The sequence below is a fragment of the Grampus griseus genome (genome assembly GCF_964374135.1).
Source record: "Grampus griseus genome assembly, chromosome: X".
Lineage (NCBI taxonomy): Eukaryota > Metazoa > Chordata > Mammalia > Artiodactyla > Delphinidae > Grampus > Grampus griseus.
In genome coordinates, this window is record NC_138999.1 from 101,838,747 (window position 1) to 101,861,433 (window position 22,687).

Sequence of the window (22,687 nt, forward strand, 5' to 3'; positions counted from 1 at the left end):
TGGCCGTGGCTCCAGGCAGTACCGAGAGCCTGCCGACTCCGCAGGCCCACTGAGCCGGAGACAAGTCCAGACCCCACCTCCCTGCTTGGAGCAGCAGGACCCTTATTTGAGCGAGTGGCTCCCGTCCGAAGTGTGGGGGTGGGAGGGAGACGTGGGGTGGGCGGTTCACTCTGGCCTTCTGGAAGGAAGCGGGGCACCCTTGAGACCCCTAGCCGTTGTGAGCCAAGCATCGCGGCTTGGGCGCAGCCCCCCACTGTGACACGCCTGCGTCGGAAGTCTCCGCTCTGGAGCGGCGGACCGGCAGGCAGCGGGGCCGGCCGCTGGAGTGCGCCGGGACTCGTGGACTTTCTCCCGAGCAGCGCTCTGGGTTCCCGCCTTCCGCCCGCCGTTCTCCCACGCCCCCGGAGTGCCCACGGACCCCAGCAGGCCTTGTGCTCGCGGCCGCGCCCATCCTGCCGGTGGCCCCCAGGGCCGGGGCGCCGGCCTCCCGCCCCAGCGCAGGTTCCAGCGTTGGAGGAGAGAGAGGTGAGGAAGCGGGGCGCGCGGGGGGCCTCCTCCGGGCGCTAGCCGGCGAGCGCATCTTCTCCGCATGTCCCTCTCCGCTCAGCGAGCGCCGCCAAACTGCTGAGCCCGCCGGGCCCGCTGCTCCGAGTCTTTCCCGGCACAGGAGATCAAGCGCCCTCGGATAACCGCACTCACTACCTTTGGGGGACTCCTTGGGGAAGGTGGCCAGGGACCCCGGGTGTGAGGAGCCGGGGCCGGTACCCGAGTGGGGGCTGCCCGGGGACCCTCCCAACCCGCTTCCCTTCGCAGACAGCCGCCGTCGCCCCTGGGAGGGCAAGCCTCCGGCGTCCCTAAAGACCTGGCGGACTGCGTGCCTCGAGGTACCGGCCTCTTGAGGGGAGAGGGGACCGCTAGCAGGCGGCTGGCAGAGAGGACCTGTTTGCTGACGGGTTTGGAGGAGGGATGGGGTAGGGTTTGGAGACGGAGAAGTCCAGGAGAAGACGCTGGGTTTTTTCTTTCTCTCCCCGTCTTCCGAAAAGGAACCACATTGCGAGGGGGAACTAAGACAGAGTGTAAATACAAACAACCGCAAAAAGAAGCCAAGAAAAGCTAAGCCCACAGAAGCAAGCACAACACTGTTACAAAACTGTCTGGTTTTGTAACAATCGCCCCGTCGCCGGCCAATGAGCGGCTTGGCGGCGCGTCACGTGGTGTCGTTTTATATAACACTTTGCTGAGACAAGACAGTTATTAGGCGGCGCGGGGCGGCCGGCATGGAGCTCGCGGAGGCATTGCAGGGACCGGCGAGCGGCAGAGCGGCGGCCGTGGCAGCCCCGATTCCCTCCAGCCGCCGCTCCCTGCTCCGCGTCCCCGGCCCCTAGACGCCTCTTCCCCACGCATGTCCCTCTCCCTATGGATTCATTTCAGACTGAACAGATGCTGAGCTTGCCCGCCGAGCTCTGCAGCAACAACTTAGAGCTGGCGGAGCCGGCGGCATCACCGGCCCGCGGAGACACGGGCCCCCACCCAGAAGCGGCTACAGAAGGCCCCGCACCTCTACCGACTCGGCCGCCGCCGCAGGAGCGTCCTCCGAGGGCCTCGACGCCGGAGTGCAAAGTCCTTCTCACGCAGGCCGACGCCCTGGCGTCTGGGGGGCGCCTCCGTGAAGCCCTCGAGGTGTACCGACAGCTCTCGGAGCGGCAGCAGCTGGTGGCCGAGCAGCTGGAGCAGCTGGTGCGCTGCCTGGCCGAGAAAGTCCCTCAAGGCGAGGAGCCGGCGCCGGAGCCCCCGGACGGGAGCCGCGGGGCGAGCTGCGCTCTGGCGGCGGAAGAGGCAGGGGCGGCGACGGCCGCCGAGGCCACCGAGGTGTGGGACGGCTTCAAGTGCCGGAAGTGCCATGGATTTCTCTCAGACCCCGTGTCCTTGTCCTGCGGACACACCTTTTGTAAACTGTGCCTGGAACGCGGGCGGGCAGCCGACCGGCGCTGTGCGCTGTGCGGGGTCAAACTCTCCGCTTTGATGGTGGCCACCGGGCGGGCGCGCGGGGCCCGGCGAGCTGGGCAGCAGGCGCCGCCGCTGCGGGTCAACGTGGTGCTCAGCGGCCTCCTCGGGAAGTTGTTCCCGGGCCCGGCAAGGGCGTCGCAACTCCGGCACGAGGGCAACCGGCTGTACCGCGAGCGCCAGGTGGAGGCGGCGCTGCTCAAGTACAACGAGGCAGTTAGGCTGGGTGAGGCCACCGTGCCGCCGGGGCCGGGGCGGGTGGGGGCACGAGCCCGGCGGGGAGCTGCGGGGTGGGCCCGGGCGGAGGAGGGCGCGCGGACCTTGGGATGGACCGCGACCGGAGTGGGGGAGGGGGGCTCTGGAGTTCCGTCTCCGACTTTTTCTCTGTCTCTGCTGGTTCATGGCCCTTTCTCTGGGTCTCTGTCTATCTCCTTGCTCTTTGTCTTCTTCTGTGTCTCCTGTTAGCTTGTGTGTTTCTGCGTGTCTCAGTCCCTGCTTCTGTTTGTGTCGCTCTGTTTCTCCGTCTTTTTCTTTCTTTCCGTATCTTTGTCACTCTGGCTCTTGCTCCGTGTCACCGTCTGTTTCTCGGGCTCGCCTTCTCCTTCTGTCGCTGCGCGCACGGGCCCCTCTTAACACCTGTCCGTAGCTTTCGGGCCAGCAGGGGAACTTCGCACCCTTCCCACTCGCGCGCCGGGGCCTCTGGGCTCCCGCCAGCCTGGGATGTTCGGTCGGCGCCTGCGTCTGCAGCTCCCTCCCGGCCTGGGGCCGCCGTGGCTGCCGGGAGTTGTCCCTTCCGGGGCCGCGGCTCCCGGTGGGGTGGGTCCGGCGTGGAATTAGGTCAGGAGAGCACTGGTTGCATAAGGGCCGCGAGCGGCCGGGGCCGGGCGGCCCCTCCTCCGCGCGGGCGGGCGGGATTGTGTAACGGCTGAGGTAGCTGAAGTGGGCCACGCTCGCCTCGGAAACCATCCCGGGAGCGTGTGCGGGCGGGGTGGGGGGAGCGCTCGCGCCCCGTCGCCCTGTGACTCATTGTCACCGCTTCCTATCACACGATCCTCGGCTGAAATAGATGCCCCCCCCCCGCGCCCGACCGCCCGCAGCCTGCGCTCTCGCCTCGAACACCAGCCCGACAGACCAGAGGGCGACCGGCCAGGCGACGGCTCGGGGATCCTCGGGGACCGTGGGCTGGCTGCCAAGGGGGCCGCCTCTGTCCCGCTTTCCCGTGCCGCCTGAGGAGGGATGGGTGGTCTTTGCGGCCTCAAGGGCGATGTGGGCAGTCCCGCGCCTCGGGCCGCACTAGGGCGCCCGAGTTCCCTCAGGGAACGACTCCCCCCTCCCCGACCCCCCGCGTCTGGACCCAGGAAGTGGCCGCCGAGCCGCGGGTATTGCCCAGCTCAGGCCGGCTGCCAGGAGCTCGGCGGCGGGGCGCGGTGTCTGGCGAAGCGTGCCGGGGAGGAGGCGACAGGGCTGGGCAGACAGGGCTCTGGGATCCCAGGGTGCCCTGAGCCCCACTCGGAAGGGTGGAGGAGGGGGTGGGCTGGCGCCTCCACGTGTTGCATCTCCACCCGAGCTTGCAACAGGTAGTGGGGGAGGGGGAGGAACGAGACCCCGTGTGCCCAAGCAAAGCACAGTGTGTGCTGCAAGGAAAGGGACAGAGAAGACTGCAAACTCTTGACTGATGTCTTAAGAGCAAGTAATGGGCACCCAGGCGAACCCTCTGCACACCCCTGGGGGAAAAACCCCAACAAAGCCTGTTCCCGCAGCAGAAGGTGGAGCCCAGTCCCTGGGGAAGAGCAGGGCAGTATGACGTAGACAGGTGGCAACCGCTTAAGCCCAGGTCTCCAAGGGAGGTTCCATTCCTTTCAGCCGACCCCCAAGGGCCACGAAAGCCCCTTCCTGCCCTCCTCCTCCTCCCCGTTTGTTGCTGTCACCACTTTCCCCTGGGGGTTCTTCCTTGCACCACCAGAGGAGTCAAGGTGAAAAATGTCAAGACCTCTTCACCCTTCTAAGAGGAAAGGGACCTCCCCAACAAAGAGTATCTTGGTGCCGGAAGATGGCCAGTCTCTCTTCCTTACTATTCGAAGTACTACACTCCCCTTCGGAAAAAAAGGAACCTGTCTCCCACCCCAGATTCAAAGTCTGCAAGTTAGTAATGAGTCTGGCCAGCTAGCTAGACTTGAGCAGGTGCCTTCCCCGCTCTGGGCTTGATTCTCCTTGAAGAATGGGTTGATTGAGCCAGATGATCTCTAAAGGCCTTTCCAGCCCTGGCATCTAGTGGTTCAGAGTATTGATGAGAGCCAACCTCACTTTATTCCCAGAAGCCTTGTCCATTCACATCTGCCTATCTGTAATGAGAGGATGGAGGCTTGCAGATGCATTTCTGTTTTCTTCAGAAGAACTTCACGTGTGCTGGGGTTTGTAGACAGAGATGTCGCTGATATCACCGGGAGACTAACTGGGACTTGTCTTCCTGGTGGCAAGGATGGGGGTCACATCTGGCCATCCCCTTCTCCTTCCTCCCTGGCCTGTTTCCTTGTGGGCAATACCTCACCCAGAAGCTAGGCTGCCAGTTGCTAGCCACGGCCATGAAGCAGGGTGCGAGAGTTCCAGGGTGCGAGAGTCAAAGTTGCTAATGCACCACTGACACCACAGGCCCTCTAAGGAACTGCTTGAGAGAAGGGGAAAAATGACTTTTTTACAGTTGGGGAAGCTCAGACCCAGAGTGGCTGGGGGGTGTGGTAGGCAGGGCAATATTAGGGCTGGAGATCGAGCTTATGCCTTTGGGTCCCTAGCAGAAAAGTCCTAGATAACTTGCCATTTTGCTCAAGGTTTTTTTGTTTGTTTTTTCTCATTTTGGCAGCTCCAAATGACCACTTGCTTTACAGCAACCGGTCTCAAATCTATTTCACCTTGGAGTCTCATGAGGATGCACTGCATGATGCAGAAATAGCATGTAAGCTCCGCCCCATGGGGTTTAAGGTGAGTGTGGGATGGGAGGGATGGGAAGGAATTGTACTGTAGACCGGAACTGGCAGGAAGGACCGCCTCCCTCACTCAGAGCAGGGAGAAGGCTCTTCAGAGGAGCTGGGGGGTCCCTTGAAAAAGGGTGACTTAGGGATCTGCAAGGGAGCTGGATTCCTCCCCAACCTGATCTTCCACTGATGACCCGCAGAGCAGCCTGGGCCTTGTGACTCTCTAGAGCAGGGACTTGGGAGCCAGACTGCCTGAGTTTATGTCCCAGCTCTGCTACTTTTACTAGCTGTGCGGCCTTGGCAAGTTACCTAACCTCCCTGTACCTCATCTCCTCATCTATAAAATGAGGATATTCAAAGCACCTACTTCACAGGGTTTGTTGTGAGAATTACATGAGCTAATGCACGCAGACACTTAGAACAGTGCCTGGCACATAGCGTTGCATGTGTCTGCCGTCAACAGCATCATTCTTTTCCCAGGACAGTAGAAACAGGAGGGAGAGAGAAGTATTGCTGGCTCATTCTGCCATCTCAAGTCCTTAATGTAGTCAGTCAGCCTGCCGGTTCCCCTAAACATGTAGGTCACGTGGAGGGGTGGGGAGAAAGACAGGTTCAGCATCTCTCAAGATGCCAGGGTGCAAAGTGTCACTTTCTGCATCTGTGTCAGGCCTCAGGACTGGCCCTCAGCCACATTTCAATATTTTGTTTAGAAGATTAGATTTGAGCCTGGGCTCTACTACCTGCAAGCTAAGTGACCATGCGGAAGTCGCTTCACTCTCTGAACCCTAAGTGTCCTAGTTTGCAAAAGGAAGATCTTGCTGTCTGCCCTGATCGCCTCACAGGGGTGCAGTGAGGGTTACAGGTGAGCATGGCCAAGAGACCATTCTGTGAGCTGTAACGCTGGCTCTTGGTGTGGTGCTCTCTCTACACAACCCCAACTCATCCAAGGCTGTGATCCCTTATCTGAATCCTGTGGGGCCAGATATGTTCAGAATCCAGAATGTTCCCAATCTCACAAAGCCCAGGTTTGAGCTCTGGACAGCGCCCCATAGTCACACACGCTATTTCTGCAGGATATTACATGAAAATACACACGAAGTGGGACAAAGACTGTAACACACATCGTTTTAGGTGAGGTTTTGCCACCTAATGATTCTGATGTCAAGCTTATGAAAATATTGGATTATCAGACTGTTTTCAGGATCTGGGAACTTCAGATAAAACATTGTGGAGCTGCATACTGGGCCATTAATGTCAGAGTGAATCTCGTATGTTCTTTCATGAGAAGGTTTTCATGAATGATGATGGATTAGTATATTCTCTTTCCCAAGGAGCACAATTACAGTTTATTCAAAGTCACCAAAGTCTTAACCCACAGGAGCTTCAGTGGGAGCTATTTCAGGCCTTGTAGTGGTGCGAGCCAGTGAGCTGCCTGGGCGTAAGAGGACTTCTCTTGCAACTCTTTCTGCTTAGGACCCCTAAGGGTTGGGGCCTCGACAGTGCAGTGGGAAACAAGGCTGAGTAAGCAGTGGACCATCTTGGATGAAACAGGAAAAGTGACTTCCCCAGTGAAGGAAGAGTTGGTGGAAATATTAAACAGGAGTTCATTTCCCCAAAGTGCTGGCGTAAGCAGAGAGGCAGTGACGAGAGACCTCTGCTGACTTGGGGGTCGAGAGAAGACTTGAACGGTGCTTCTGATTCAGAGCCGCCTCACACCCTGATTTGCATATTTCCCACCGTTTCTATATGAAACGCCCTTGTGGGAGGAGTTCATCACGTGCAGCCCTATTCCAGCCCCCCAGCCAGGGCTCGTGCTTCTCAAATTTTCCTGCAGGCGGTGCAGCTCCAGGAGGGTGAGCTGGCGGCCCTGAGCAGCTGGAGTATATACGCGTGGCTGCTTGGTATGATTGGTCAGATCCCAAAGCCTCTCGAGGCTGCCAGCACTTATCCCCTCTAGCCGCCCTGAAATGTCACACAAGCCTTTCTCCTGAGGGCCCCCGGAGCACTGCTGGGAAGATGCAACAAGCCATGCATCCGGCTCCAGAAGGAGGGGGAGTTCTTGGGGAGGCCCCCAAGAGGCTTGGAGCAGGGGCCACTGTTCAGGAAGGCAGATCCCGGCTGGCCCCTGTAGCCAGGCCCGAGCCGGAGGGCACTGCGGCCTGCAGAGGCGTGTCGGAAGGGGAGGCCCCGCATATTAGAGTGCCCAGCAGCTGCACCCTGCATTATTTCCTTCACTAAGTTACACTCGGGCTCAGCCGTGGAGCTGAGGGAGTGGGGAGCAGGCCCCTGAGGGGCAGCCTCCAAGCCAAGCTGCCAGGAGCACCTGTCCTAAGGCACGGAGAGGAGGCAGCCCTCCTCCCACCTCTTTTCTTTTTCCTCACTCTTCCCCGGGATGCACCTTTCCCAGGGCAGTTGGGCCTGGACCCTGAGGAGCCCTAAAACTTCTTATGCTATTTCAAGACGTGGCGAGGGGGCTGAGCCCACCGGAGCCAAAGCGTTTGCGCAGGCCCTGGTTAGCCCTCCAAAGGGCGGTCTGCTTCACGGGGAGGGGCACAGTTCTAGTTCCAGCTTTGCTACTAGCTACCTTCGAGGTCTTGGAGAGATCACATGCCTTGGCTCACTTGGGCCTCTTCTGATAAATGATCAGTGAGTGTAGATGGTCGCTCAGCCGGTAAGATGGACTAGGTCTCTGCTTGACAGACCAGTTACCAGGAAGGTCCATCCAGGCAGGTCCTGAAACCTGGTTAGTATGTGCTCAAATGGGGGTTCTTGCTACATTTGGTACGTCCTCCAATACAGTGGTGGGGCCGGGAGAGAGGGAGGCGGAGGTACAGTGGTTGAGAATTTGGGGTTCGGTATCAGTCAGTCCCAGGCTCAAAACTTGATTCCACAATCTCTCATTATTTTGGGTGAGTCATTTCTCTGGATCTCAGTTTCATCTCCTTGAAAATGGGCTTCAGAACAGTTGCCTACCTAGTAGGGCTATAGATGAGATAGTCCTTTTAAAACCCTTCACACGACAATGAAAACCCACGAAGCAGTTAGCTGGTGTTATGAACGATAGCAGCATCAAGAGGTGGATAAGAATGGGATTGAATGCTCATGTTTTCTTCCAGGCACACTTCAGAAAAGCGCAAGCCTTAGCCACCCTAGGCAAGGTGGAGGAAGCACTAAGGGAGTTTCTATATTGTGTGTCCCTCGATGGAAAGAACAAAAGAGCAAGAGCTGAAGCCCAAAGGGTGAGTTGAGATGACGTCAGGTCCAGCTGCCCAGTGGGCCCCCACCCCTCTGTCTCTCCGGGGTGGGGGGAGTGAGGGAACTGCCCTTCCTGGGATTGGGGGTCCTGAGTGGGTGGCTCCCTGGGTTGAGGGGACAGGAGCGAGACACAAGTGCCAACTGATGGCCCGGAAGCACCATCCTTTTGGCGTGTACAATCAGATCGAGCAGTTCCTGCATTTCTGTAGGAGCTGATGAGGGGTGTTCTTGCTTCTTTGACTCGGGGTTTGGGTTGTCAGTGGGAAACAAACAAAACAAAATAAAACCAAATAAGTTAACATGGGGATGGAGGCCCCCTGAGGAGACTCTGGCTGTTGGCAAGAGGTCCTGTGTGTGAGGCTGCCTGCAGTTGTAGAACTTTTCTTTAGCTAAGTCACAGCTTCACCAGTCACACAGGGCAGCCAGCTCCTCAGAAGGGATGTTGGGTCCCATCTGCCCTGCCATATGCAGAACTCCAACCTTCAGCTCCTTTGCTGGAAATAAAACACATACAGAATATAAGTCAAGGACTATTACAATACATGCAAACAGTCATTCCAACTCTTGAGTCCTGGGAGAATGTGGATGTTACTGTTTAAATACTGGGCGCATTAGTGAAGGCTCAAGCATCCTCAATTCGTGGACTTCGTTGCTTACTGTTCCGCAATGTATTCTCACGGTCTGGCTAACTGGCCTGGAAGTTGGATGTTAGCAATCAGTGGTGGCCTCTGCTCTCCCACTCCCTATTCACCGCCACTCCCCAAGTGCCTCTGTCCCAGTACAGTTTGGCAGAGCAGTGGATGAAGAAAGGACGCAAGAGACAGGAGTGGTTTCTGAAGGCCCCAGAAAGGAATCTTTAGCAAAATCAATGAACTAGGGGAAGCTGAGCTCTGGAGGCTATGCCTCTCACAGAAGGTTTCTTTTCCGGGAAGTTGCTTTGGCCTGGTTAGTCAGAGCGCTGGTGGCAGAGAATTGCTCCAAGCTGTGGACCCTTTCCCAAATCTTAACTGCACTCCATAGTGTGAGTAATAATAATAATAACAGCTAACATTTATTGAGCGTTTCCTGTGCACCCCACACTGTGCTATGGGCTTTATGGGGAAGATATAATTTAATTTCCCCAATGGCCCTATGAGGGTAGGTACTATTATTTATGCCCATGTTACAGATGAGACAGATGAGGAAGCTGAGGCTTGGTGACTTTCCTGAGGTCACACACCTAGTGATTGGTGAAAGAGCAATCAAACCCAACTCCACCTGCTTCCAGAGTCTGCCTTGTGAGCTGCTCCACCATCCTGCTGCCCCAGGAGGCCTTGTCAGGAGTCTTAGCGCCCACCGCTGGGGCTGGGGGGACAGCAGCAATGGAATTATCCGGGTCTGGGATGGATGGACAAAGGCGATTAGAAGAGCCTTGACTTTGGGGGACAGAGTGTGCAAAGGCCAAAAGAGGCAGGTGTTGGGCTCAGGAGGGAGTGGTTCCTTTATTCTCATTTGTCCATTTCCCAGTTGGCCTGAGAGGCTCTGGTATCATCAGTTGGATTGATCTCTCTTTACAGCCCGATTTTACAGACCACCTAGTGTCATTCCCACAGCTGCCTTAGCGGGGCAGGGGAACACACTGTGCTAAGCTCTGAGACCCAGAGAGGCATAAGCCACAGTGTCAGTCCTCAAGGACCTACCTTACAATCTTGCACTTGTTATATAGTGTAATATAAATTTCAGACAATACAAGCGAGCATTTGCCTGTGACGAGTGTTGCAGAGTTCTGAAGCTGGGGTGAGTATTTAGAGGCGAGTTTCCACTGAGTGTGGCGAGGGCATGGCAGTTACCTAAGAACACCGAGGACCTCCGCTGTGCTTATTTACTGGATTGTTCCCATTCCAGGGATAAAGGTATGACAGAGATGGTCCAGGCTCACTTGGGATGAATTAGCTGCCTTAGCCACTCACAGGCCTGGGTTTCTTTTTAATGTTTGTATTTACCTCAGATTCTTTTTTGCCCTCTTGAGCCATTTGGGCCTTTCAAAGGCAGACACTGAAGTGGAATTGACTTCCGTTCGTATGTGGAATGCTCATTCCCACTGAGAGTCGACCCCAAATTTTGTTTTCCAAAGCCACTGAGAAGGCCTAGTCTATCTTAGGTATTAAAGGAAGAAGGTCAGCGCTGCTGTTGCTTCTGCTTTGTTTCCTTCGAGTTCCCTCTCTGCCTCTCTTTCCCTCTCACCGCACTCTACCCTTTTATCCCTGTACCTTGGGATGCCCTATGGCTGATACTGTTCTTTTTGGGAGAATTCCAGGGAGATTGCTTCAGAGGTGGGTTGGTCCTGGTGGGCCACTCGGGAGGAGCCTCTGAAAGGTGGCATTTATGGCCCTGGTCACTGTGAGTACCTCCCCACCTCACTCCTTTACCAACTCCTAGCTGGGAGGAGATAGAGGCATCTGTCTGAAGACTTTGGGTCTGAACCCTAGGCCTCTCCCTGGGCCCTGGAATGGCTAGTGTCTTAATTCAGTTCCATCCAGTGTGATGAGTATTTATTGGACATCTGTCACGTGCCCTCCAGAAGGTGACCAGACTTACATCTGCAATGCAATTTGAGGCTAACACAAGACTGTGTAGTGTAAGGTGCTATCTTATGGTGCAGTCGAGAACACGGAAGGACAGGAGAGATCAGGGAGGCTGGGGGAGTAGGGGAAGGTAGTGCTGGAGCTGAGCCTTGAGGGACGAGCAGGGCTTGGCTATGTGGAAAGTGCTGGCATCAGAAGGAACATCATGAAGGAACTGCTGGGGCCCAGCAAAAGAGCAAGTCAAACCAGAGAGAGTTTGGTCAGAGTTTCGGTCAGATTCTCCTGATGAGTTAATACCCTATTACCCAGAACAAAGGGTGGAGCGCCCTTTAGTGGGTCTCAGTGGCAAACTTGTGAATATGTTTTAGAAGTGAGTGACCTGCCTTCCTGTGTTGTGTTACACATGATAGATACGTATGTATGCTGATGACTGGCGCTTTCACAGGGGAGAACTGAAACAAGGATGTGGGCAGCCGATGGCGCAGCGTCCGCGCGCCCGCACATCTTTGTCTCGCATTCCCTTCTGGGTCTTCTACCTGCCCCCGCACCACTGCCCCCAGCTTATCAATTGCAAAGGAAGCCAGCCATAGACTGGAACCGGCCTGCCCCCGGTCCTGGAAGATACCTGATATTCTCTGGAAAGTGAAGGCCAGAAACGGGGAGGAGAGACTAGGAGAAGAGGAAGGAAGGTTGGGTTCTGCTTTTCCGGACATTTCACTGCTGAAGGGATTCATGGTCCGGGGCTGATGGAGGAGGGAGCAAAATGGGCAGGGTGGGAAGAAGTAGCGAGGAACCTCGATGACATTTGTCACCTTCTACCCATGGGGGTGTCGCCGACACGACTCCAGGTCCCCCAGCTGATGTTTCTCTCCCGTCTTCACCTCTGCCTCTTTCCTCCTAGGTAGGTTTTGAAATCCCCCTGCAGATATTTCTATGGAATGGCAGCAGTGGAGTGGTGGTTTGTACCTCTGGCTAGGGTGACAAAGGCATCTGTAGTGCCTTTTCAAAATCCAGATTCTCGGGCCACACTTCAGACCTGGGGGAGCCGGGCATGGGAACTTAGAACCTGGACTTTCCCTAAGCTCCCAGGCAATTCCGATGCGCTGAAGTGAGGACCCCTACCCCACTGTGTCGGGGTCTGTGGTCCAAGGCTTCCTCCCTGGAGTTTGGCCCCGCAAGCTGTGCCCTTTGCCCCTTCCTCCCCCCACCCTTCACCCAAGCACCTGTAGAAACTTAAGTAGTGAAGTCTTCTGTTTTATGTCACAGCTTCTCCTTAGTTTCTTTTCACCATCATTCCCGGGGGCTTCTCAGGAACATTCTCCCGATATCCTGAAGCTGTTGGCACCTCACCCTAGATTAAAGGAACACGTAGAGTCATTGGCTACTGAAGGCACCAGCCATAATCTACCAAAGTTGTCACAGGTAAAACTCCACTCACCCAGCTCGCTCGTGACTCTTCGTTCGGCTGTTTTGTGGGCAAACATGGGGAGTGAGCCCTCACTCTCCTACCTCATTCGGTTCCCGAGAAAGAAGAAATGGAGTCGCTCATGGCTGCGTTCTTCGCTAGAAGGCTATTTCCTAAAGATGAAATTGGATTTTAGGCGGGGGCCCGGGGTTGATGATTTATTACGTTCAGTTTTCAGTTCTTGGTCGGATCCAGCTGAAAGAGAGAGTTGACAGAACTAGAAAGGATCTGGCCCACTTCCCCTGGAGCCCTTCAGTCGGGGTGGCTTTATCAGCTTAGGGGCGGAGCCTGGGAAGAGGGCCTGACAGCCCCTCCTTTCCTGCTTTTTGTTTGTGCAAGCTGCTCCCAGCTAAGTTCCTTGTGCAAAGACAACTCCATTTGATCCCCAAGGGGAGGTAATTTCATATTCCTGCACCGTGTCTTACACGTAAGTAGACTTCCAATACATATTTGGAGCGGGGGAGAGGGAAGCGACCTAGGAAGTCGCAGGTATTTGAGTCTTTGAAAACGATGGTCTCCAGGCCCTAGCTTTCCCAGCAGAGGGCAAGTGGGCAGAGGCTGGGGCTCAGAAGGGCAGACGTGAAGGCAGAGTTGAGCTCTGAAGGTCTAGGCACCTCGGGACCTCTGCCTGCCCACCATCTGTTATCCGTGTTCCTCCCCTGTATGTGAGCCCTGGGGTCTCTGTGGCTTCTTGGATTCTCTGACAGGTGAGAATCTTACATCTCCCTGACTTCTTTCCCCGCTCTGGAGAATGAATAAAATGCAGGTGTACCTGACTCAAAAAAGGGTGGGGGGGCAGAACTTAGAGTATCTCCTGAAATCAAAGCACCCCTAGTGCATCTCAATACGTGTTTGAGATCATTATTACAGGATTGAGAGCCCTAACACTGAACCAAAGTCCCTGGGGTGACATCTAATGGCAGCTCAATCTGAAATGAAGAAAAGTAGCACCCCTGGCTTTCCCATGTGAGCCAGCTGGGGAGCAGGGATTGGGTTTCCACCCAAACTTTGCCTTGCCAAGCGGTGTACCGTGTAGACTATGCCTGGGGCTCATGGAAAGGATGCGGCAGTGCCACAGTGCTGAAAAAACCCCTGAACTCCCCAGGTTAGGGACTCAGAAAACCCACATCCTTTTTCTCCGTACCTCATCATTTTCTCCCAGCTGTGCACTGCCCATTTTTCATCTATCTACCAATTTTTTTGGTTGGAGTTGGAGGGGAGAAAACAGCGTGAGCGTTTTGACCCATGTGCTATGGATGTGGAGTAGAGAGGGGTTCTCTAGGTAAACCTGCATAAACACCTTGTCATTGGATTTGTTTTTTTCTAGGTCCTTCTCCTGGACAAAAATTCTTTAAAAGGCTAGAGACATTATGGATCGTTTTGCCAAATGATCTTGTCTCTTTTTCAGACTTCTCACCCCAAATCTAGTGAAAAGACTAATTTGTCCCTAGTTTGACCAGTATAACACATAGCTCTGGAGCGTGAGGGCACTCGGCAGGCCTGTGAACACACCTGTGCCAGAGCCTTCCCGAAAGTTCTTTGGGAGTTGGGTGTGGGGCTCGAGGAGGGCCCGGAATGGCAGTGAGGGTGAGAGGAAGTACTGAGTGGCTGGATGTACCCTGGCTGCACTGCATGCCTTGGTTTCCCCCAGGTAGTGACTGGGGACTGATTTGGAGGGGAGCGGGGCCTGGCACTGCACTTGCCATCACCCCCTTCAGCGCGGCCCAAAGACTCTCTCCCCGCACGCCTTTCTGTCCTCGCCTCGGACAGAGGTTCCTCCGCTCCGCCCCAGCTGGGCCTGCCTGTGCCCTGTGACCGCCCATCAGTTAAGCTACACGTCCTCTAGATGATCAACACTGTGCGGTATCTTCTCATTGTGCCCCTGGGGAGAAGTATCAGAGGACGACGTTGGTCATGAGGAGATCCTGATGTTCGGCTCTTCCTTTCCAGGAAACGCTGGAGCGCCCACATTGTTCTGGTCAGGAGACGGCAGCAGCCGGGGGGCACAGAGGCAGCCCGGTGAACCTCGTGCCGGTGCAAGGGGACAGGCAGCAAGACGGCCCCGAAGACCAGGATGGAGCGGAGGAGGAGGGGGCCGCTGCCTCTCCCCAGGCTGCCTCCAGCAAGACCGGCAAATGCCAGGGGAAGAAAAGGAAGCGCGGCCAACTCGAGCCCCAAGACCCCGAGGTGCCTAGGAAAGCGTCTAAGGCAGGTGCGGACTCTCCCCGGGGGGCAAGCGGCTCGGAGGAGGGCCCGGCTCACCACTATGCGGAGGTCCCTCACCCTCCACGGGAGGGCTCCGCGGCTCTGCACGGGGCCCAGCTCTCAGCTCTGCCGCCTCCAGGGTGCCTGTGGGGCTTCTGTGAGAGCACGGCGTCCAGTAGTGACATCTCATGCCCTCGGTGGTGTCACCTCCTTCCAGGCCAGCCTCTGGCTACCCCCATCCCCATTCCGGGAACGTAGGACAAGGGCAGCGCGATCAGGCCTCACTCCGCTCCTTCCCAGTCGTGTTCCCGTAGGCAGGCATCTGAGAAGCGGCAGCCGCAGCTTGATACCTTTCCCAGAGCGCTGGCAGTGCCAAGATTCAGTGTCAGCTCTGAAGGCCTGGCTCAGTCCGCGGAGTTGCTGCCGCCGCCGCTTGTTCAGTGAGGCGCCTGTTGCATTTGAAGGAAGCCCCCAGGGCTCCGGACGGTCCCTGACTTGCGCGTCTCTTTATGGGACTGTTGGAAGCCCGTGAGCGCCTGTTTCAGGGTACCCCATTCTCAGTGGCTCACGTGGCCACTAAATCAATTCTCTGGGAGGTGGTGAGAGTGGCAGGCTGAAAAAATAATTGGGTTCTTTTGCCTCAGAAGTGCTGTTTGTGAAACCAAGGTTGGTTCAGCTCTGACTTCTGCTCTCTAAACTACAGATCCTCCCGCTGCTCCGGGGGCCAAACCTGCTCTCAGTGTTCCACTCACATCTTTTGACGCCTCTGACCTTGAATGCTCCCTCTGTATGAGGTATGTGATGTGTACTGTCACTGCCTGAGTGTTCTTCCCCTCTGGTGTCAGGACTTGTCTGCTAGTGAACTACTGCTTGGTTGGTTAGCACGGAAAAGCGTGGTTCTAACAAAATGGAAATCACGCCGTTAACTGTCACACGGGCTAGCTTGTGTCCCTTGCTTACAGAATGCATTCCCCGCACTCCTGACTTGGAAATACCTAGAGAGTGGAAAGGAAACGGTCTACTCAGAGGTCACAGACTGATGGCGCACAGGCTGGATGTCTTTTGTTCGGCCTTCACGGGATTTGGGGGCTTGTGAAAAGTGAATGTTCTGAGACAGGACACGCACTCCAGTTGGTCACGGCCCCCCTCCCATGGCCACTGCCTTACACCAGCCTTCCTCTCGCATTTGCTTTGCTTTCCGGGTGCCTTGTAGGCGTTTAAGTTTGTGACCCTGGAACTAATCTCAACTGGCTACTTGATCAAGGTCTCAAAGCTCAAGGGCCAGTGTCAGCACCACAGGCCTATTCCTTGGAAGCCAAGAGAGGGCCTGATTAGTTTTTGTTCTGTGCCCTGCACAGTAGTCAGTAGTAGGCATGTACCACTTGGCCAAGCGTCTCTCCTCCACCCACTGCCACGTCATCTCTACTTTCTCAGACCTCTGGACACACAAATTATCCACATGCCTGCCCACCCGCCAACATACACAAAAAGGAAACTGCTACAGCAGTGGTCTGTGCAAAGAAATGACTTTCACTTGTTTCATTTCACAGCTGTGGCTTTGTGGCTAAGAGGAGCTGCTCCAAAGCCAGGGTGCCTGGGTTTCAACCAAGGCTCTGCCACTTACTGGCTGTTTGACCTGGAGCAAGTGACTTTCTCTGCCACTGTTTTCTCATGAGTAAAATAGAAAACAGTAGTACCTGCTCTATGGGCTTGTTATGACTGAGAAAATCTATTTAAGACACTTAGAATAGTGCTTGACATATAGTAAGTACTCAATAAATGTTAACTTTTTTTCCTAGACCAGAGGTTCTTTAACTTTAGGTCCATGGACCCCTGAGGGGGTTCTGTCTATGGATTCTAATAGATCTAAGAATTCCCTGCAGTTATATGTAAAAGTGTGTGTGTGTGTGTGTGTCTGTGTGCGTGTGTGTGAGTTTTCCAGGACGAGGTCCACAGCTTTCAGTAGATTCTCAAGTGTGCCTTATTCCCCCAAAAGAGCTTTAAAAGGAGGCTGAGATATTTGCACAAAAGTTGTTTAGATGGTTGAACCAAGAGAAGAGAAGTCAGGAAAAATCTTTCGGTCCACCACACAGATGGATCCAGCCAGCGGAGGCTCCTCAGAGGTCTTCTTGCCCTTTACAAGCACATATGCCTTCCGTATCAATCCCAGGCATACTCGGAATGACTTTTCTTGTCCTCTGAAGAAAAATGAGTAAGGTGGCCATTACCCGAACACATACTTTTTCTCTCTCTTAAAAAAATTAGAGTTGTCAGATTTGCTCATAAGCTCAGACAGACTCGATAAAGAAGGTAGCAGCAAGCCTGCCGTATACTGTCTGAGTTTAGGTGGAGTGGGCGAGGGTAGGATGGGCTGTATAACCAGTTCCCCCTCCCCCTCACAGCAACATAGCAGACAAATGGGCCTCCACAGGTAATAACGCCTTTGTGGCTCTCAGCCCACGATGTGAGCCGTGGTCCTTCAGATGTCAGACTTTGATAGACTTGATTCAGCTCACTCAGAAAGCCTGGGTCTTTGGTGTACTTATCCTCCTTAACACTCCTCCCTAACACTCCTCCCGGCATCCCGGGGACGCAGAATCAAACATGCAGACTCATCCTGTTTGTGTTTTCCCTGCGGGCTAAGAATCCTGAGGTTGAAGTTCTTTTGTTCCCTTTCCTCTGCTTTTCTCCCTTTCATCTTGTTTGTCCCTGATCTCAACAGGGAGCTTCAGAGAAGGGTTAGAAATTTGGTCCAAGAAATAAACACCAAGAGGATAAGACCCCCTTCTAGTTGGCTCGCTCTGAGTTTAAAAGCCATTATTTCCCTTATCCTGCCCCTCTGTTCTAAATGAGACTTCAAAGCAAAAACCCATCTTTGCCTGGAGAAGTTATTGTATGGGCTGGTAAGTTACCGGGGCCGGGGGTGGGGTGGGTGGGACTCTAGCTGCTTTAAGGTGAAAAGAAGCCTGCCAGGTCTAGAGAACGTTTCTGATCGCAAGGCTCTTACAACTAGTTCAAAAGCATGTAGTTCCCCTTCCAACAGGGCTTGTCTCCAAGTCAGAAATCACATATCGACAGAGGCCATTTCAAATATATGCTTTAGCTGGAATTATTGCAGTCTTGGAAAAGCTCCTGTTTCTACCTCTCTTCAGTGCTTTTCTTTTTTAAATTGTTATTAGGATTATTATTACGTTCCGTTATGACCCTCATGTGTCTTTGGTGGAGAGGGTTTAAGGGTAGATATTTTCAAACAATCTGCCGAGTCATGAAACTATAGACATTTGTACCTCCTGTGCAGGTTTCTAGAATGAAATCCAGTGGCCGTGGTGCTGCATTGGTAGAAGACAAGTTAGAGTGTGAATTTATTTGTTCTGATTCTAGAGGGAAAGTCCCGAGGGGCTTATAAATTCCTCAGGGAGAATGGTGGAGAGAGTGAATGGAGCAGCAGTTGGAGGGTGAGCTAATGAGAAACTTTCCAGTCTCCATTCCGAGTTTCCCTTGCTGGATCCCTTGCTGGACGGGGAGAGCTGTGCTGAGGGAAGTCACTCTCTGCCCCTCAGTCTTCAGTGAGTGCAGATCCTCCCTTGGGATCTACCTGCTCCAGATATCCTAGCCCTGGGGGCCACCTCTGGGGCTGCTGTGGAGCAGGACTTTTGGGGTGACAAGGATATTTTGAGATGTGGAGCAAGAATGTTTGATATTTGAACCAGTTACCTAATGGCCCAGTGACCTCTTTGTCAATTGAAATGAAAAGCTTTATATTTAACCTAGTTTTAGCTGCTCAGTTCTCTCTCTCTCTCTCTCTCCCCCTGCCCCCTCCCTCCTCCTGATTCCCTCTTTGCTCTCATTTGATAGCAGCAAAAGAGCACAATACAAGGATGTAACTGGTGGGAAAAGATAGCTATTTCCAGACAGGCCAAACATCTTATCCGGGCTGACATCTAACTGAAAGCATTTATTATTACTATTGTTTACTCCATCACTGTGACAATGTAAAATGCCCTCTTGTGAGAAAATCTGGCCCTACTCTGATTTATAAATGCCCCCCTGAAGTGTTTTCCGAAATCATTACCTAAACTGGTAAGTAAAAGGGAGAGGGATTTGAGTATATATCTATTTCTAGCTCTGTCTACATAGAGAGAGTCTCTCTCTCTCTGGCAGTGGGGAGAAGGAAGGGAGAGAGACAGAGGGAGAGAGGAAAGGGTGTGTGTGTGAGTGTGTGCACCTACATATACACGGATGGTGTGTGTTCTAGATATAGATGAACACAACAGTCGTGGCTGTGTCATGTAGTGGAGAAGGAAGATGGGCTTGTGACTCACATGTGACTTAGAATCCCAAGCCCTGATACTTATTAGCTAGCTGTGTGACCTTGCACAAGTTCTTTAACTTGTCTGAGTCCTAATTTCCTCAATAGTAAAATGGAGCTAGTCCAATTATTGCCTGTGACTGTATAAAGTTAATTTATATGAAAAACAGTATTGTACACATCCAGGATAGCGAGAGAAATATATTCCATCTGTCCCCAGTCACTTTACTCAGTCAGCCTGAATATAGAAGTGGGTTGAGTATTGAAAGATGATCTATTCTAAGCATCTGAACCTTGAATTATTTCAAAGCAATAATCATGCAGCATCTGTGGCAGCATTCTTGTTTGTGACCACTGAGATCAGGAGCATTTTAATCATAGCTCTTGCTAAGAGTTGCTGTATCCTTCTGTGTCTGTTTCATTCGTCTGCTCATTAATTGTCAGTATTTGTTGCAATTAATTGGCCAGCTATATCATTATTATTTGTATGTGGATTACATTCTTCAATGAACAAAAGGCTTGAAATTCTCAAGAAAAATCGTTTTGCAGATACAGATTCATCAGTCAGTGTTCATCATTAGCGTCGTCAAGTAATGTATAAAAAGCATTCGGATTCATAGGTCTCAAATTACTGAGGAAATGAGATCATCTGCTTTGGCTGCTTCTAGGAGTTAGATCACAGCAGTAGTTCCCAAAATCAGCCTGCAAATCTCAATTTTGAAAAACACTTTAAATTGTGAAATAGACACAGTGGGAAAGTATGTAAAAATATGAATATATTCTCTTAACAAAATATTGTAAAGAGGATACTCATGGAACCCCTCTCAGCCCAAGAAATAAAACATTGCCAGGACTCCAGAAGCTGCCCGTGTGCCCCTTCCAAAGCATGACACCCCCCCCGACACTGAAACCACTAACTTGACACCTTTGTATGTATCTCTAAACTGTGTAATTTCGTTTTTCCTATTTTTAAAAAAACTTCATATAAGTTGAATTATCCAGAATGGATTCTTTTTTTGTGGCTTCTTTTCCTCAGGATGAAGATTTATCCATGTTATTACATGTAGGTGAAGTTTGTTCATTTTCATTAGTGTATAGTGTCCCATTGTATGAATCGACCAAAATCAGTTATATTCTGGATGGATATTTGGGTTGTTTCTAGTTTAGGGCTATTATGGACAGCGTTACTATGAACAGTTTTTATGTCTGCTGGTGCGTATATAACTCTTTGCCCAGTTTTGATTGGGTTATCTCTCTTTTTCTTACTGACTTGTAGGAGCTCTATGTATGTTCTACATATAAGTCCTTTGTTAGTCACGTGTGCTGCAGATATCTTCTCCCTCTCTGGCTTGCCTTCTTGCTCTCTTAATGGCCCCTTTCGACGTGCTAACAAGTTCTTAAGTTTAATGCAGTAACAATGATCACTCTTTTCATTTACAGTTAGCTTTTTCGTGTGTGTGTCCTGTTTAAGAAATCTTTTTCCCCCCCTTGAGGTCAGAAAGATGTTCTATCTTGTCTTCTAAAAGCTGTACTGTTTGCCCTTCACATTTATTTTTACAGCCCACATGGAATTGCTTTTTGTGTATGGTGTGAGAGGCAGTCCAACTTCTTTGCCGCCTATGGATAGCCAACTATCCCAGATAGCGTTATTGAGAATGCTATTTATGTATTGAAAATCCTCCCTCTGCTTTGAAGCGCCACGCTTGTCATAAATCAAGAATCTGGGTCTCGGTCTATTTCTGGGTTTTCTTTTCTATTCCACGGATCTATTTGTCCTTGTGCTAGTCTTACTCTGTTTTAATCACTATATAGTAAGTTCTGATGTCTGGTAGAGCGTGTCCTCCTACATCGCTGCTATTCAAAAGTGTCTCAGCTCTTCTTGGCCCTTTGCCTTGCCTTATAAAGTTTAGAAATCAACTTGCCAAGTTCCACAAAAACAAACAAGTAAAATAACCCATTGGGGTTTTTATTGGGACTCAGTTAGGTCTTCTTTACTTTCTTTCAATGAAATGTTTACAGTTTCTTTCAATAGACGTCTCATAAACTTTTGTTAGATTTATTCCCGGGCACTCAATTTTCAAAAGCAATTGTAAACGTCATCTTTTCAAAAATGTATTCTCTCATGCTTGTTGCTGGTATATAGAGCTACAGTTGAATGGGGTGTGTGTGTGTGTGTGTGTGTATTTCTCTAGCTTCTTTGCTAATTCTATCAATTCTTATTAATTCTAATAATCATTCTATAGATTCTTTTAGATTTTCTAAGTCCATCATCATACCATTTGTGAATAACAGCAGATTTGGTTTTTCCCCTTTTAAGTCCTCAAACTTTTTTTCTCCTTGCCTCAGTACACTGGTTAGGACCTTCATCAAAGAGGTTTTCTGAAAATTAATTTTACTTTTTGACCAATTTAGTAACTAAAATTTATTAACTCGGTTAAACAAATTAACTGCTTTTTAAACAGGTTGATAACATTTAAAAAGTAGAAAACAGTAAATATATGAAAAATCTCTCTCCTAGCCCACACCTTCATTGGCTTGTTAAAAATATCAAATCTCTGCTCCTCCCCTTGACCTCCCGAATTGTAAACTTTATCCAGTGAGACTTTGCCACGTCTGCGTTTTTAAAGTTCCACCTGGGACTCTGATAATTAGGTTTGGAGACCAATAGAGTAGATTCGCCCACGCAGAGGTTAGTAGGATTGTATAATACAGTGATTCCCAACCCTGGCTACACATTAAAACCACCCCAGGAGCTCGACAAATCCTGATGCCTGGCCCTTACCCTGGACCAACTGATCTGCATCTCTGTAGGTGAGATCCTGGGCCTCTGTAGTTTTTTAAAGTTCCCCAGGTGATGGTGGGAGGGCGGTGGTCTGGGGAGGAGCAAGAGGGAGGGTTTACTCAGGGGCACAAGGAGACACTTGGGGGTGACAAGCATGTTCATTATCTTGGTTGTGGAGGTGGCCCCGTAGGTGTGTACGTGTGTCAGAACTTCTCAAGCTGTACGCTTAAAGTATGTGCAGTCTATACCTCTATGTCAATAATACATCTATAAAGCTATTTAAAGAAAAAGCAACACAGGTGGTTCTCACACACAGCAGGGGTTGAGAATCACTGTTCTAACAGAAAAGGCACACTACTGGAAGGGGAAGACGTGTACCTTTTCTTTTTCCATGTCATCTGCCAACAGTTGGCTGTGTACTCTTAGATCAACCACTTCATCCTCTCTGGATCTCAGTTTCATTCTGATTGGCGGGTTCGATTTTTTTCCTCAAGTACTTTTCAGCTCTGACGCTCTGATTCCTCTGTTCAGCCTGGCTGTGCGGGCCAGGCTGCTGGTGCACCTCCTGGCCACACGAGGGGGCTGTGCAGCCTGCAGCCTCTTCCTGTCAACTGAACACTCTTGTGAGGTCAAAATAGGCTGGTCAGGCGTCTTTCCCTTCTCTCTGTCCTCTTGGTGAGTGCGAGCTCCGCTTCTGAAGCATCATCTTCAGCTGCCCCCATCCAGTGGTCCTGCTGCAGGTGAGCCTTTCTTTAAGCAAAATAAATCCATGAATCTCTGAATGTACAGAACCGCTTTTTAAGAGATCCTCAGATTGCTTTGAAAAAATAGCTCCTGCAAAACAATTAAAATAGGATCTAATTAAAGTATGTGTATACATACACATGTATATATGTATGTGTCTGTCTGTCTATCCATCAGTAAGCACATTAATAATATTACTCTGTTGTCCCTAGGAAAATGATCCATCCATATAAAAGGCAGTTATGTTTGTTACAGGTGCAATTTTGAGATCCTTCAGGCTGTAAACATTGCTTAGGTGAAAAATGGAATCAAGGTTAGCAAATAAGCCTAGTCTTTTTCCAGTGTAATATGATATAAAGTACTTAAATATGGGAGTGTGTGTTTGTTTAT

General features: G+C 51.9%; 1 protein-coding gene and 1 long non-coding RNA gene across 3 annotated transcripts in view; one reads left to right on the forward strand and one right to left on the reverse strand.

The window, feature by feature from the left end:
• Window positions 1-1,274: 1,274 nt before the first annotated feature.
• Window positions 1,275-22,687, forward strand: part of LONRF3 (LON peptidase N-terminal domain and ring finger 3) — a 33,395-nt gene continuing 11,982 nt past the window's right edge. The window contains exons 1-6 of one of the 2 annotated variants that reach the window (XM_082680782.1): window positions 1,275-2,230; window positions 4,862-4,980; window positions 8,090-8,212; window positions 12,059-12,214; window positions 14,208-14,469; window positions 15,166-15,256. In XM_082680782.1, the coding sequence (XP_082536908.1) occupies window positions 1,417-2,230; window positions 4,862-4,980; window positions 8,090-8,212; window positions 12,059-12,214; window positions 14,208-14,469; window positions 15,166-15,256 (1,565 nt within the window). In that variant the 5' untranslated portion in view covers window positions 1,275-1,416. The remainder of the gene's footprint in view (window positions 2,231-4,861; window positions 4,981-8,089; window positions 8,213-12,058; window positions 12,215-14,207; window positions 14,470-15,165; window positions 15,257-22,687) is intronic. The other variant, XM_082680783.1, reaches the window with a different exon arrangement.
• Window positions 8,663-12,357, reverse strand: LOC309839162. The gene is made up of 3 exons (XR_014298477.1): window positions 12,231-12,357; window positions 12,016-12,143; window positions 8,663-8,722 (listed from the first exon to the last, which is right to left on the reverse strand). It is a non-coding gene; the product is annotated as an uncharacterized lncRNA (long non-coding RNA).